The sequence below is a fragment of the Mercenaria mercenaria genome, chromosome 9 (assembly GCF_021730395.1).
Source record: "Mercenaria mercenaria strain notata chromosome 9, MADL_Memer_1, whole genome shotgun sequence".
Lineage (NCBI taxonomy): Eukaryota > Metazoa > Mollusca > Bivalvia > Venerida > Veneridae > Mercenaria > Mercenaria mercenaria.
In genome coordinates, this window is record NC_069369.1 from 1,960,619 (window position 1) to 1,976,223 (window position 15,605).

Here is a 15,605-nt window from a genome sequence, read left to right on the forward strand (position 1 = left end):
AGAGTGGATAATAAATTCATTTTCAGTTGAAAAACGCTATGACTGAAGACTTTAAGTTTAGAATACAATTTCCGTATTCCGAGAAAAAGTTGACCACGTGTGTAAATTCAAGGGTATACCTCTTTTCGAGAAATTTAAGAACAGGTATGAGTTTTGATGAACAACTTAGGCAATGGACACACTCTGATTATTCAGATTTCAAAATCCCCCACCCCACTCCCCCATTTGACAGCAGGAAAATCTGCACAGATTTAATTAAAACTTGTTTCAGTCAAAACGCCATAATTTCAAAGTTAGTTTAAACCAGGTGCAGGCTCATGCTTGACACTAGTAGGAGCGACACATGTTTCTTCCGCTCCTAGTTAGACCATAAACCTCATGGCGTAGGTGTAAAACAAAACCCAACTAAATCAATCAAACAAATTTAGACAATTATTGCAAGCAGAATTGAAAAAATCTAGTTTATTATACCTATTACCTATTATATATTGGGCAATAGATAGTTTGAAAATGTTCTTCGTCATAAAGTTAATCGTGGTAGAACTGTAGAAAATGGAATAAGAAGTTTTATGTTTGTTAATGGAGAATGATTATCAATTCCATATCGACAAAATGCAATAGTATGACTTGTTGCTACATCAGAATTGTGAATAAATACCGTAGTAATGTTTATTTCCGCTGTTCTTTATTATTAATCATTATTTCTTTGTATGTTTTTAATTTTTTTACCCCCCCCAATTTAGCAGCGTTACGGCGACAGCCATTGGATGACGAGCCTCCAACCTTTTTTTTTTCTATACAATTTCCTAGAGGAAAAGCACGTGGAATGATGCACGAGAATATTGTAGTTATCTAGTAAAAAACTTCTTAGCGTTGCTATAATGAAACCGATTGCAGTTGTGGACCGAAAATGTTGTAAAGTACTTCCGGAAAAGAATGATCATAACAATGTTTTGAATATGAACCAAATGTACAAGTAGGACAAAATTAGCTCTTTCCATGCTTGGACACGACTGATTGCGACAGAGCAGATCATGATCATTCCTTGCACCCCCCCATCGTGCAGTCTGATCATTGACCGCAGCTGTTCACCATTCAGTCTGTATCTTCGTTGTATGCATCCCTTTTCAACAGTGAAGGTACTATCAAATTTGAAAGAGGAAAAGTCCATTATAGAAAATTTAGCAGGGTAAGGGTTAGTAACTTAATTAATCTTCTTTCAGCTGGATGCATTTTTTTGACGGCAAAACATTATGTCCGTCAATTAAGACGAAAGTCTTAGAAAAACTTTATTATAATTTTGCATGCACACTGTAGTGTGTTGAGAAGTGTTTCATGGATTTTAATATTTCTTATTTTTAATTCCTAAATTCAAAAAACAATACAAATCGACTATTTGGAGTTTAGTTAACGAGTGTATAAGGGAGATTCAAGTAAAGTCGAATAAGTATGAATGTGAGCAATGTTAAGTAAGTGGAAAACGACATTTATGAATTCGTTTCAGGGAAATCATTACAACGACGGGACGAACATCGATCAGCCGCCGGTATTTACTGGACTGGTCTCCACGCACCGGATCAGGGCGCACCCGATTTATATTTCTGGGATGACTGTACAGTACCTAAATTTTTTGGACCAGACATAAATGACTCAAGGGTTAACGACCGTCAATGTGTTGCCATGTCGGTTACAACAGATGCTATTACTGACGCATTATTTGATACCAGGTTGAAAAGTTTCATGTGCAACGAGACACATCCTTTCATCTGTACGTCAAACTTAAACGGTAAGAGCTTTCAAGATTTAATAGCATAAAAGCTGTTGTGATCGTGAGAAATTATATCTTTGAAACACAGCAATTATTATGTTTTCAAAATATCTTAATATTTGCCTTATGTGTATAAGAAGATGCTGATTAGGTGATTTATCACTTGATAAAGACAGTCATTTTGATATAGACAACACAGGGAAGTGTTTTGTTGCGTTTAACGTCCACACCCGTTAACCGGTTCCGAGCAAAACAGTTCGTGGCGGACAAAACAGTTCACCGATATTTTTGCTGGTATCTGCATTGGGGTAAGTTTTCTCCATCCAAGAATCGGCTGGTGCAAAATATGTTAAAGATTTTTATTTCTGTAAAAAGTAGCATCAACGAAGAACATGCCATGTGCTTCCCGTTTAAAACTAACCTATATTTAATAAGTTATGACGAGTTAAAAGCGTTATTTTGTTGAAAAAATTTGAAAACGAAAGTTTATCGCGATATATTTAATTCACTTTTCAACTTGGGTCTATTGTATTTACGTCAACCTTTATAATAATGTTTGCCCTGAATATTGTCCAATTTTTAAGCGACAAAACGCAATATTCATCGAGTTATAGACATTCAAACATGACGTGGTCGAAAAAAAGTGTGGCGGCATTGCACAGCTCAAAATTATTTGTGTGGCGAGCAAGAGCAGTCCTGAGTCTTTTTTTTTTATTTAACTTTAATAAATGGTCTAAATAGTGATATCAAGCCTGTTACTCGTTGTAATCTGACCAAAAAACAAGTGGTACTAGCACAGCAATGTTCAGAAAATACAGCGGGGATGACATGATGTAATTCGTATGCATATAGTGATATAAAATACGCGTATAATGATTATACACATCCCCAGTCCATAGTTGGCACTATTAAACCAGCACATGTATTTTGTAAAAAGAACATATTTTTGGATTTTAATCGGGCTTTTCTGTCAGTCAGTGTTGGATCAGGCTCGAACCACCAACAATCTATATCTCCCATTGTTTTGCCTTTACCCCTTGCAATTTTCTTTCCGTCTATGCCGGTTTTGATAGGGTTTTCCCCTACATTGTTTGCAAACATCTTCATAGTGTCTACAAAAACAACACCTAGTAGTATTGGTTCCAATGCGTCCTGAACTAAGATTGGTTTAGAAGGCACTGCAAAGTTTATACTTGAGTTTTGTGTAGAACAATCACGAAGAACTTGCTGTCAACTTACAACTTGACCTGTATTTCGGGGACCAGCCATGAAACGCAACAATTTCCCACGGAACAGTTTGTAACCAACTTTCCAATTTTTTTTTAAAAATTCGTGCATATATCTCATCCGGGATGAAGAGGATTTCGAAGACCATTCTACAAAATCGAGGAACAACAAATAACATATGTTTTCCATTGGGAACTGTTTACTAGCGACTAGTGATAGCCATTTCTTTTTATATAATTCTAACAGACCATTTCATGTAATGTTTCTATTACCTCAGGTATATTGTCATAAATATCAGTTAAATTTACTTCAGGTGGATCTGTTTCTTCTGAAAAACAGGGAGAGGATTCTAATTTAAATGTTGAAGTGTTTCCTAATTCATTCCTTGTTTTCGTTAACGTTTAGTGAAAGATTGTCTTCTGCTACTTCAGATAAAAAAGAGTTTTCAGTGTTGTTTTCTTCAAGAAGAGATATGTGTAACTGATTGTTTTCATCAACGGATAATATATGTGATACAGGTTTAATACATTCAAATATTTTTGTTCGATATCTAGTTTTTCCTGTACAACAGTCAAGCTCAAGTTGTTTGTACTTGAACGTGTCAAACCTATGGCTATTACAGAGGTGCTGAATTAAGTGCCTATAAACGTCAGCTGTTGTATTGCAGTAGTAGCACAGGTACATATGCATTGTGATCCTGAAAGAAATATCACAAATGATATAATAAAGTAGTGGAACGTTCCTAAATGGGAAGGCATCACATCAAACTACCGTACCACTGTAAAACATAATTTAAAAATGTATGAAGAAGTGTTGATGATATATTACATTGTTAGACGGTTGTATGACTTATATATGCTTTGATTTACATCTGTTTGTTAATTAAAATTAGTGTAAATTGCTGTTGTCTGATTACAACGTTATTTTTCAAGACTTACGAGCTGGATATCACTATTTAGACCATTTATTAAAGTAAACTAAAAAGATACAGGACTGCTCTTGCTCGCCACACAAATAACCTTAAGCTGTGCAATGCCGCCACACTTTTTTTCGACCATGTCATGTTTGAATGTCTATAACTCGTTGAATACTGCCTTTTGTCGCTTAAAAATTGGACACTGTTCAGGGCAAACATTATTATAAAGGTTGACGTTAATACCATAGACCGAAGTTGAAAAGTGAATTAAATATACCGTGATAAACTTTCGCTTTCACATTTTTTCAACAAAATCACACTTTTAACTCGTCATAACTTACTAAATATAGGTTAGTTTTAAACGGGAAGCACATGACATGTTCTTCGTTTATGCTACTTTTTACAGAAATAAAAATCTTTAACATATTTTGCACCAACAGATTCTTGGATAGAGAATACTTACCCCTATGCAGATACCGGCAAAAATATCGGTGAACTGTTTTGTCCGCCACGAACTGTTTTGCTCGGAACCGGTTAACGGGTGTGACGTCGCACCGACACAATTATAGGTCATATTGCGGCTTTCCAGCTTTGATGGTGGAGAATTGATATTCTTATCATAGACACGATATAGATTTATCAAGGTCATTCTTCAGAGAATATTTCTTCATATAAACGTATACATATTCTACATTGCAGTATGCACACTTATTGTTAATGGGATGTGGTTTACTGAAGTAAAAATTACATCCACCCGCACATCACACCTTTTCAATAACCTGCTACTTATGTCTGTACTTTTAATAAGTAAACATGCTTTTTTCTTTTTTACCGTTCTATACATCTCTTATAATTCTAAAATTGAATGGCAATTTACGTGTGTGTTTATGTGTTGTAGTATTGTAATTTGAAGAGACGGAAATAAATATATACCATGTAGGCAGTTGATAAAATATGCCTGGGGGTCAAGTGGTAACACGCTTGACTGTCAGTCCAAAGTTGTCTCCTTCCTAACTAGGTGGCCAGTACTTGTTCTTCCCAGGAAAGACAGATTAGCGTGTATCGGTGCTTCACACCAGGCCCGTTAAAGAACCAGACTACCGTTTCTCAGAGCAAGGCTGATATCTCTGTATCTCTTCTTTTTCTTTCTCTGTGTTCTGGGGACCTTCTCTCGCTCTGACCCTACTGTCAGATCGTTCTGCGTGTGAATCTTGCGTGCTAAGTCACTGTCTTTGTATGTAAAGCTCCTTTGAACGTGTTTGTCACGAAAAGAGTGCTTAAAATCTAGCACAATGTATATTAGCAAAAGGGAAAAGCGGGCTACGGGAGAACCCGGGCCATTCATTCCGGACCATGTTTTAGACTGGTCTGGACAATATATCTTAACAAATGTATGTTACATTGTATGTTAATATTTTAAAATACTGTTTGCAGGGATAAAGATAAGTATAGTAACTATAAATATATAATGATTGCTGTATGCATTTCAGATTCCAGTTGTATTGAGTCTTGTGACGAGCTGGTTGTGTTGACTGAGCATGACGTGTGTGATACACTGTGCGAAAACAGTGCTTGCCACACCATATACATTAACCATGTAAGTATTTAAATCACCACACTGAATAACGTGTACATGTATCAATGTTGCAGAGACATTATAAAGGTAAACCTCTGTTATGATGAGCTTGTGCTTATCCCTTACCCTGCTAAATTTCTATAACGAACTTGTCCATCTTTCAATTTGGACAGTACCATTGTTAAAAGGAGTGCTTACAAAAAGGGTGGACAGTACAGACATGCAGGCTGATCTTGGTCTGCACTGGCCGCTTAGGCAGAATCACTTGCCGCCAGCCGGCTAAGGGTCATGCAAGAATACCGTGTCAAAGTGACATATTAATCAGTGCAGGTATCAGCACTTTCATACATATTTTGAAAAAAAACTGTAATGCTGATGATACCCTGTAAATATCCTCACTATATCATTATATCTACTTCTGTGAAATCGTGAGTACTTCGCACCAGTGGTGTTCTTCTTTGTTGTTTAACGCTTCTGCTTAATATGTATATTAACACCTAAACATTTACTCATCTATGTTCATTTAAAAAAACGCATATAGAACATTGCAGAATGCGTTTTCATGTAGCAGGCACTGGGCTCTGACAATTGTAGATTTATCACATTGTCACCAGTTCATCATTTTTGTTCTGAACTTAAGCTGTTTGACAGTTTTATGGCATGAAATTAGTATATATGTCAGAATATCTTAATAAAAATATAAACAGTTCCGAGAGTTTTGTATATAAATTCTTAGAGCTTTGGAGTATTAAATGTGTCGTTCCCTTTGATTTGACCATTTCAAGTCGAGTAGTAAATTTGAAAACATATAGTATGACTGGAAAACTTTTTAGCATTTCACAAAAACTTGGCAGAGATATAGATATTGCTACCACTGAAACTGAAATAATTTTTTTATGATTTTAGCTGCACATGTGTCACGTGATTCCCAGTTCGTATGCCAGTATTGCACGTGTTACTCTATGCTACCTACAGTCGGTTGATTATACCCCTAGTGTCTGTGAAGCCCAGTCTGGTAAGTTTAAGAAAAAAATATTTTTGCTGGATATAAAATCAGCACATGACGCCCGAGCACTCTTTCTCATACAGAATTGAATGCAGTGAACAGGTTATGAAAAATGCACTTAATTTGATCCTTGTAAACGTCATGAACAACAGAATTCTGGTAACCATGGTTTTTGCTGCATGAATAATAAATCTAATTTAGAGCGAAAGCAGTGAGAATTCGTAGTTTTGCAAAGTCATTGCAATAATAACAAATTGGATTTTTTATAAAAACTTTAGCATCATGTTTCAAACAGATTTCAACAAAGCGAGCATAAAACTCCACTTTAGGCTATAGATTGTTTAACAGCACAGTCACAGTGACTGTGGTATTTCTTGTGGAGTGATAATTAAAACCCGCAAGATCTCCATTACTGTTACCAAAATACCAAAATGTGACAATCTTGGCAAGGACTGAATTAACTGTCTGTTTATTATTTTCACACACAATTACACATAGTCTGTTTTTTTTTTTTACTGAGATTGGGAAAAAATGTGAAAAAGTAGTTCGTTACAGAAGCGAAAAATGAGCATATGTTTATTACAATTGTCACGTTTGATTTTTTAGTTTGATTCAATTCAGTTCAAATAGCTGTCTCATCATACGTACTAGTCCCCAATGATAACGTGATTTCCCACCCCACCCCATCCACCCCGCAAACGCGAGGACGCGTCCATTTCATGATAATTGATACGATAAAATAAAAATTATTGACAAGTAAATATCAGTTCATTTGTTTCATATCAACTGCCCAATAAGTATATTGCAAAATATTTCAGTCAGGTAAACAGTTCATGAGGATTATTTTTTCTTGCATGCCAGACATGTTTTTCCATGTAAGATGACTCATATGCTGCAATTTATGAACGAATGCGTAAATATATACGCTACTATTATATAATAAAATAGTGCTCAAAAGAAAATAATTTGCTTTACTTCATTTCTTCTGTTAATTAAATAATATGACTTGCAAGGAAAAGAATCCGGTGCAAATGGAAATGTCTGGCTTTCGAGTAACTGTTACTCGACAGAGCCTCGTTGCCGCCTAAAGAGTTACCCTCGAGTGAGATATTTCCATCCGCACCTTCTACCTGTGAAAGATTCTTATAGTCTTTTCCAGGTCATTAGGTCAAATGTCAAGGTCACAGCTTACACTTTTACATACCTAAACCTCGTTATTTTTACTTTATTTTCAGTAGATAGTTTAGTTTTATACAACACAGACACAAACATGAATGTTACAGACACAGTGTGCCTATTGCAGCAATCAGAAGTTAACAACTCTGCTGTCACAGACAATTGTTCGTGTCTGTGCGAGAAACTGTGGACCTTTTTGTCAGCAGCTCCACCAGAGGTTGTAAATCTAACGGTGGAAGAAAAAGTTGACATTATCGTTCAAGAACTGACTGTAGACAAGAAAAATACAACCCTAAATCAACGGAAGTACGTGAGCGTGATGGATTATAGAACAAGCTCGATGAGTCTTGGAATTGTTGCTGGAGTAATCATATTGTCTGTTATAGGGGTAATTATCATAATAGATTTGTCGACAATTTGGACTGAAATAAGCAATTTCTTAATCAAGATGTTTAAAGTGTTGAAACCGCCGAAAAGTCGTATTAAAACTCCAATTGATGGGCATGCAGGAAAAGAAGATGTGACGCCTAATGTTGCCGCTGAGGACTTTGGTAACAGAGAGAAAAATACAGAAAACTCTGAAAACACATCTACAAACAATATCAGTGGGGTAGGGTGGTTTCTAAGGGAACGACTTGTGTACAGAGGAATAGCGTTAGAAAATACAAAACTTGAATTAGCTTCCTCAGAGACCAATAACAAAAACACAAGGATGTCAACTCATTCAGCTTTAACGAGTGAAGTGTGATACTTATACTGATACATAATCATTTAGCGTTTTAAGGATATGGACCAATAATGGACACTTGGTGAACGCACACAAAGCTTTCCGTAATAAATCTTATACTTAGAATACTTAATTTGATTGTTGTTAGGAATTCATTACATTAAACATGAGATGAACATCTTCATTTCATCTCAAGTAACTAGTAGCTGTTATCCTACGGAAGGCACATATCTATGCCGTTACACGCCAGAAGGCTCATATCTATGCCGTTACACGGTGGAAGTCTCATTTCTATGCCGTTACACGCCGGAAGGCTCATATCTATGTCGTTACACGCCGGAAGGCACATATCTATGCCGTTACACGCCGGAAGCCTAATATTTATGCCGTTACACGCCGGAAGGCTCATATCTATGCCGTTACACGCCTGCAGGCACATACCTATGCCGTTACAGAATCAAAGGACAAAGTTGACTTAAGCTTTATATGGCCCATGCAATTTTGAAAATTTTCAAACTGGCTAAAATTTGAAAAAACTATATATTGTTTACTTCCAGAGGGAATTAAGTTTTTTATAAACAGAATTATTACTTTGCTCAAGACATATCACTGAATATTGCTGAAATTGCAGATTTTTAAGAAAATGGGCATTTTTTGCCATATTTTATGTCACACAGGAATATTTTTAGTAGTGAGCACACTCAAGGACCACAAAAATATTTTGACCCTAGGTCCAGCTTCTTTCACAGAATATATGGTCATTTTTATTGTGGTCGACAGCTGTGCTCGTAGTGAAAATTTCAGATTTGTTTAAAACTTCTGTTAAAATGTGAAGGTTTCCCATACCCATAATGGTACACGTATTTTCAGTTATGTGAAATATTTTCTTCTATAATGAATATTTTATAAATAATTTCGTGCAATATGATAAAAGAATACTTCTTGATGAAAGAAAACATGTTCTTAAGTCCATTTAGAAACTTTCAGTTTTTAGGCCAATTTGAGGCAAAAGTGAACCTTCTCCTTTGTTGGCAATGAGGGCGAAATCTGACCATAATGTCCGCAATAATGGAGATAGTTGCTAGTAGAGAACTTAAAGCTGTTTAATACCGAGCTTGCAAATCTTTAAGCAATCAGTGTCCAGAATATCTTACATTAAAATTTAAATACAAAAAAAAACACACACCCATTTATGCCCTGAGGTCAAATGATAATAATGAACTCCTTGTACCGAAACCTAAAAAAGTTGTTTTTTTTTTTCGAAAATCTTATGATATCCCTAATATTATAAGATCAGCTAACACCTTGGAAAAAATCAAACAAGTGCTTCTCAAATGGCATTTTCATAATGAATAAAACTATGTATTCTAGAGAAAATACTATGTACATAATTCTTGGGACAATACAATATGTAATATCTTCATCTGTTGTCATTGTTTAAGTTTGTATGCTTGTTTTTATTCGTGTTTATATGAACTTGCGTATACTGGTTACCATTGTTTTGCTTTTCAGCTTTTTGTCAAATTGCATAATTATGATTTTTATGTGATAATATTTATTTTATATTTTGCATATATGTTGTGGACCATACTGTAAATTGGTTAATATGCCAAATGTGTAATCCACAGTAAATAAAATCTCTACTCACTCACTCACTCACTCACTCACTTACTTCTCGGTTAACATTTCTTAAACATGTTATATAGTTTTATTACATCTGAGTAGTAGTTTTTAAATAATCCACTCTCTGTATGACTGAAGTAGCTAAAAGTTCTTCTCTTTTAAATATAAATCCCCCTTTTCTTTTTTTTAGTCAATACTAACAACTGCTCCTCGTTTTTTTTTTTTTAACATGTATATACATTTGTATTTCTGTAATGACTATGATTTTTACCTGTGATAAGTCTCTTATAATTCTGATATTAGAATGTACCAATTTTTAATCATTCATGTTCATATTATTTTGTACATAGAAGAGACTGAAATAAAGAATAAAAAAGAATACTTACTTACTTAATTAATTACTTACTCGTAACAAAACGAAGTCATATCATATCACTCGATGAAAAGTAAAAAATACAAACTGGTTGCTTTCCTTCAAATTATTTTCATTTCATTTCTGAACCAAAGACTATTGTTCATATAATTATAAAACATGAATCTGTTGGCAAATACTTACGCAATATTTGTTTGGTTGTGCTATTATTAAAACGCGTGTGTTAACAGACCCGCGGTATGTTTTGTGGGGTTATATCGTCTTGTATATGACAACAAATCTGGAAAATATTGTTATACTTAACAAATAAAAGTTATAGCTAAATCAAGACAACACTCTTGATCCACGGTGTTAAAATCTCATTGCTCATTTATCACTTCCTCAGCTAAATATTCTTTAAAAATATATAAAGCATGAAAACTAATCATGGAACCATGTATCATGTTATTGTCAAGGGTTCGGCAGTGTGAAAAGATAAATCATATGTTCACACATTTATTTTTCAGAATATTGTCAGGTAACACTTTGTCTTAAATTGCTACACATTCAAATAAATACAACAAAAAAGCTGAAAGAAGAAATGTGTCATATTAATTAACGTCAGTTATTTTTCATAGACATCTGAATGCAATTATGATACATCTGGAACATTGTTGTTTATTAAACACATCTTGTCTTCGTCAAGATCAAACATGGGTTTATGTAACAACGGATGTAGGTGAAAATACATGTTTTCTGTCTCTCTTTGATTTTGAATCTGAAGGAATGGCCAAGACCTAAAATGCTTGAATCTGCTGAATGGATTACATATAATTTTTACCTTTTTGGGCCGCGCTATACAGTTTTTATAGGCAAACAAGAAGGCACGTACTTTCCACCTGTGGTCAAGTCCACTGTCTTGAAGGGAAACATAATTCGTTTAGCGTTTTTGGTTACATCACAATGTACCATTGATTAAGGTAGATCTGCACGTTCTAATCATTGTTTTCTTCTACAATATAGAATTTGATTAAACCCTGATTTTTTTTAAAACTTTTGAACATACTAAAAAAGTTCGGCCGAAATAAAAGAGATATGGTTATGTGTCTGACTTTTTTGGGTCTCGCGTAAGTTTTATTACGGGCACCTATGAGAAAATCACACTTTTGAGAACATTTCTCTAATAAGATTTTATCTGCAATGTAGATTTTATTGAAATAGGTCCGTGTGCTTTCTTCTATGAACTATTTCCCATGAACATAGCGATCCGTTTTATATCATGTAACAGGCAAGCAGGGAAGAGCCATGGACTGAACATTTTTGTAAGCATTACAGGTAGGCTCTATAGATCCATGGTCTATCCATTTTTTGTAAGTGGCACCATTAAGCACTGTAGATCCGTGAACTCGCCCTTTCTTATCATTGTAACTATTAAGCACTGTAGATCCGTGAACTCGACCTTTCTTATCATTGTAACTATTAAGCACTGTAGATCTGTGAACTCGCCCTTTCTTATCATTGTAACTATTAAGCACTGTAGATCCGTGAACTCGCCCTTTCTTATCATTGTAACTATTAAGCACTGTAGATCCGTGGACTAGCCCTTTCTTATCATTGTAACTATTAAGTACTGTAGATCCGTGAACTCGCCCTTTCTTATCATTGTAATTTTTAAGCACTGTAGATCCGTGGACTAGCCATTTCTTGCAAGTGCAACTATTAAACACTGTAGATCCATGGACCAGCCATTTCTTGTAAGTGTAACTAGTAAGAATTGTAGATCCATGGGCTGGCCATTTCTTGTAAGGGTAACTAGTAAGCATTGTAGATCCATCTTTTGTTCGGATGACGGTTAATGTTTCCACTGATTTAAGAACGGTTCTAGAAGTGTTCTTTTTTTTTCTAGTATAGCCCATATTCTATATATTATGTCTCTATATATAAAATGGGTTCCCTGTGTAGAAATTCGACTGAATTCACATATGACATGTTTGACATCATTGGAGAAATATAAAGCAATTACATAATCTTAGTACCACACTAGTGTATTGGTGTCATTTTAAGTATAAGAGACATTGGTCGAATTGCCTTGGTCTATAATAGGTAAAGAAAGAAGAAATTTTGATGTGTCAGAAGGAAGAGCTAACATAATGATAAAAAGAACATTACATTTATGCCTTTCCAAGGTTTGAAGCTGATCCACACACCGCAACGAAAATAGCTTAAAACCTGGGACTTTCCCTCATAAGGAAATAGACTTAAGCCTCTCTACCACTAACATGCCATTTATAGAGGATATTACACGAGTGTCTTTTCATATTTAATTTATTAAACTCGTTGAAACTTGATAAAATATTCCGCAAAGCCTCGCATTTAATTGTTTTATTCAACTCGCTTAATAATTTAAATGTGGAAAGACACTCGTGTAATATCCTTTACATGACGTGTTAGTGGTAGAGAGGCTTATTTCCTTATGAGGGAAAGTCCCAGGTTTTAAGCTATTTTCGTTGCGGTGTGTGGACAAGCTTCAAACCAGGGACCCACATAATACTGTAGTGGTTGTAGGTATATAAGGCCACTTCCAACAGCCTTGCTGTTGGGTTAACCCTTTAGCGACGTGGTTAGAGTGTCCGCCTGCAGATCACGAGTTCCGGGGTTCGATCCCCGGTAGAGTCTGTGGTATTTTACTACAATGGCGCCGAGGATGTTTGACGGATTCATGCATTTGGATGAGGCTAGAAATTGATAGTAGGTTCAGTTAATGTCTCGGGCTAGAAACTGATAGGAGGTTCAGTTGATGCCTCAGGCTAGAAACTGATAGGCGGTTCAGTTGATGCCTGGTCCTTCAATGTTAGAGAGGAGAGGAGTGTAGTGGTTGTAGGTATATAAGGCCACTTCCAACAGCCTTGCTGTTGGGTTAACCCTTTAGCGACGTGGTTAGAGTGTCCGCCTTCAGATCACGAGGTCCGGGGTTCGATCCCCGGTAGAGTCTGTGGTATTTTACTACAATACATACCCACTTCATAGAATGGGCAAAATGAAATGACATGCATATATGATCAGGTCGGATATCCGGGCACTTCAGCGTATCGCGTTGCGTAGCAACAAGCGGAGGTGACAGCAAACACTAAATTGTAATTGAAAAGCGTTTCATGTCTCACTAGTGCTGGTTGTTTTTCTTTACTTAAAGTAAAATTTTGGGCAATATTAATAAGTCAGTGAATTTATAATGTAGCCTGATGTTCCAGAAATCACTCCCGAGAAAGAAACCTTTCTTTTTTAGGTTTCAGACGTGATATTCATCATTGATCCGTGTAAGCTGCAAGGTCTCATATTTGTGACGGACTGGATGAAAATTATAATTTAAAAAAATCGGAGGTCTTTTTAAAGTAAATAAAACAGAAAATCTATTTCATCTAATTAGGTTTCTCCATTCGTTTCACTTTTCTCGTTCTATTTAGTAGCCTGCCATTAAAATAGTTCTGAAAGCCAGATAGATTATACTGTGGTGTCAAAAGTGATTCAGTCACTCCAAATTTAATCAAATCAACACCTCTTACCTAAATTCTCATTCGTATGAAATTTAATGAGAGGTGTCATAATTTAAAGCTTAATAGCACATTATGCGTAAATACTGGAGAAGGGATTTTTTTCTCCCTCGAAGGCTATCAGGATCACAATAGCATTTATAACACAAAGCGGTTTTTTATATGTTACAATTGTTTTAAATGTAATATGACATCTAGAGCTACTGTGTTACACGCGGAGATAAAATGATATATATAATAACTGCATGCTAGTTTCTTTTTTACGAAAAGCCAGGACGTATCAATATTTAGATCAATAAATTGATGACTTCCAATTACGAAAATACTAAAAAAAATACTGATCTCTGTTTTGTCAATTATTTAAAACTGAGAACGATAATTTGCACGCTTTGTCTAGAATAATGTTAGTCATATCTTGTAGTTTTCAATATCCATTTTTTTTGTTAATTGTTAGACTGTCACAATTGACTGCTTCCACATACCACAAAATTAAAGCATTCATTCCAGTCATAAATCACTATGGAAACCAATCAGTATGTGGTATATTGATGAAAATCAGTTTTGACCAGTTCCTATATATTGACTATCACTTTTTAATAGATTGATTTCCTGCTTGTTTTATCCCTCTGATGTACCCCTTCGGGGCCTTATGGTAATTTCCTGTCTTATCCGTTTGATGTATGCCTTCAGGGTCTTATGATATTTGGAAGATGCACATTATTGTTATTTGCGTGTCAATTGACAAAGGGATTAATAGAGCTACTACATAAAAAAACTTTATCCAATACACATGCCCGAACATTTAGTTCATTTGAAACTTTAAAATTAATTCACCAAACTATTTTTTGGCTGGAAGGACATTTCTTCAAAAAAAAAAAAAAAAAAAAAATGTCTGCAATAAGATTACATATAGAATAAAGTATAAGTTTTCAACTTTATTTAAATGACTTTCATACTTAATGTACTTCGACATTATAGCATTTTACGTTAACTAAATAAAATATATCGCACAAAGTACATTTCAGAAAATGGCAACAATATAATTATTTCAGAGCATTAAAACATTTAGAAAATCAGCTTATTTAAAAAAGACATAAAAAGACATAAAAAGATCAGAAAATTAATTTACTATTTATTTGATCTGTTCTTTCTTAAAAAGAAAAAAAAATTCAATACACTTGAAAGAGATGAAAGAAACAACTGCTACGATTTCAAGCAAAGAAGTTGAATAAAAAAAATGTTTTGTTCTCAGATATTTAGTTTTGATTAATATATATATAGCAAACTGAGAAAATGTTGAATAAGCTTGGGAACTTGTTTTAATTATACCTGATCCGTAGCGCCGAAGAGCAGACAATACATAATCTGTCACTTTTTCCAGACCGTTTTAAAATGCCACAAAATCAATTATCACAAAAACCCTACTTTTTTTGAAAAATATATAGATTGTACCATAGCGTAAGGACTGCAGATGATAAAAAAGATGACTCTTGATTTGTTTTATTTGAGAATTAAAACATCACAACCCACACCGCTATTTAATTCGTTACGAATTGCGAGGTCCTGCTTTCACCTCCAAGGTAATTTGCATAATCGATTGCTCCGGATGTGACGTCACGCCGACCTGATCAATTCTATTCATTACTCAATTTTCAAACAAAACCCCGATTATCATTCAAAATTACC

At 34.9% G+C, this 15,605-nt stretch overlaps 1 protein-coding gene across 1 annotated transcript; it reads left to right on the forward strand.

The window, feature by feature from the left end:
• The first annotated feature begins 7,739 nt into the window (after positions 1 to 7,739).
• On the forward strand, positions 7,740 to 9,470 carry LOC123547651 (uncharacterized). Its single transcript, XM_053551944.1, has one exon. It carries the CDS (start codon positions 7,764 to 7,766, stop codon positions 8,415 to 8,417), a length of 654 nt encoding a protein of 217 aa, XP_053407919.1. The 5' UTR covers positions 7,740 to 7,763; the 3' UTR covers positions 8,418 to 9,470.
• The last annotated feature ends 6,135 nt before the right edge of the window (positions 9,471 to 15,605 follow it).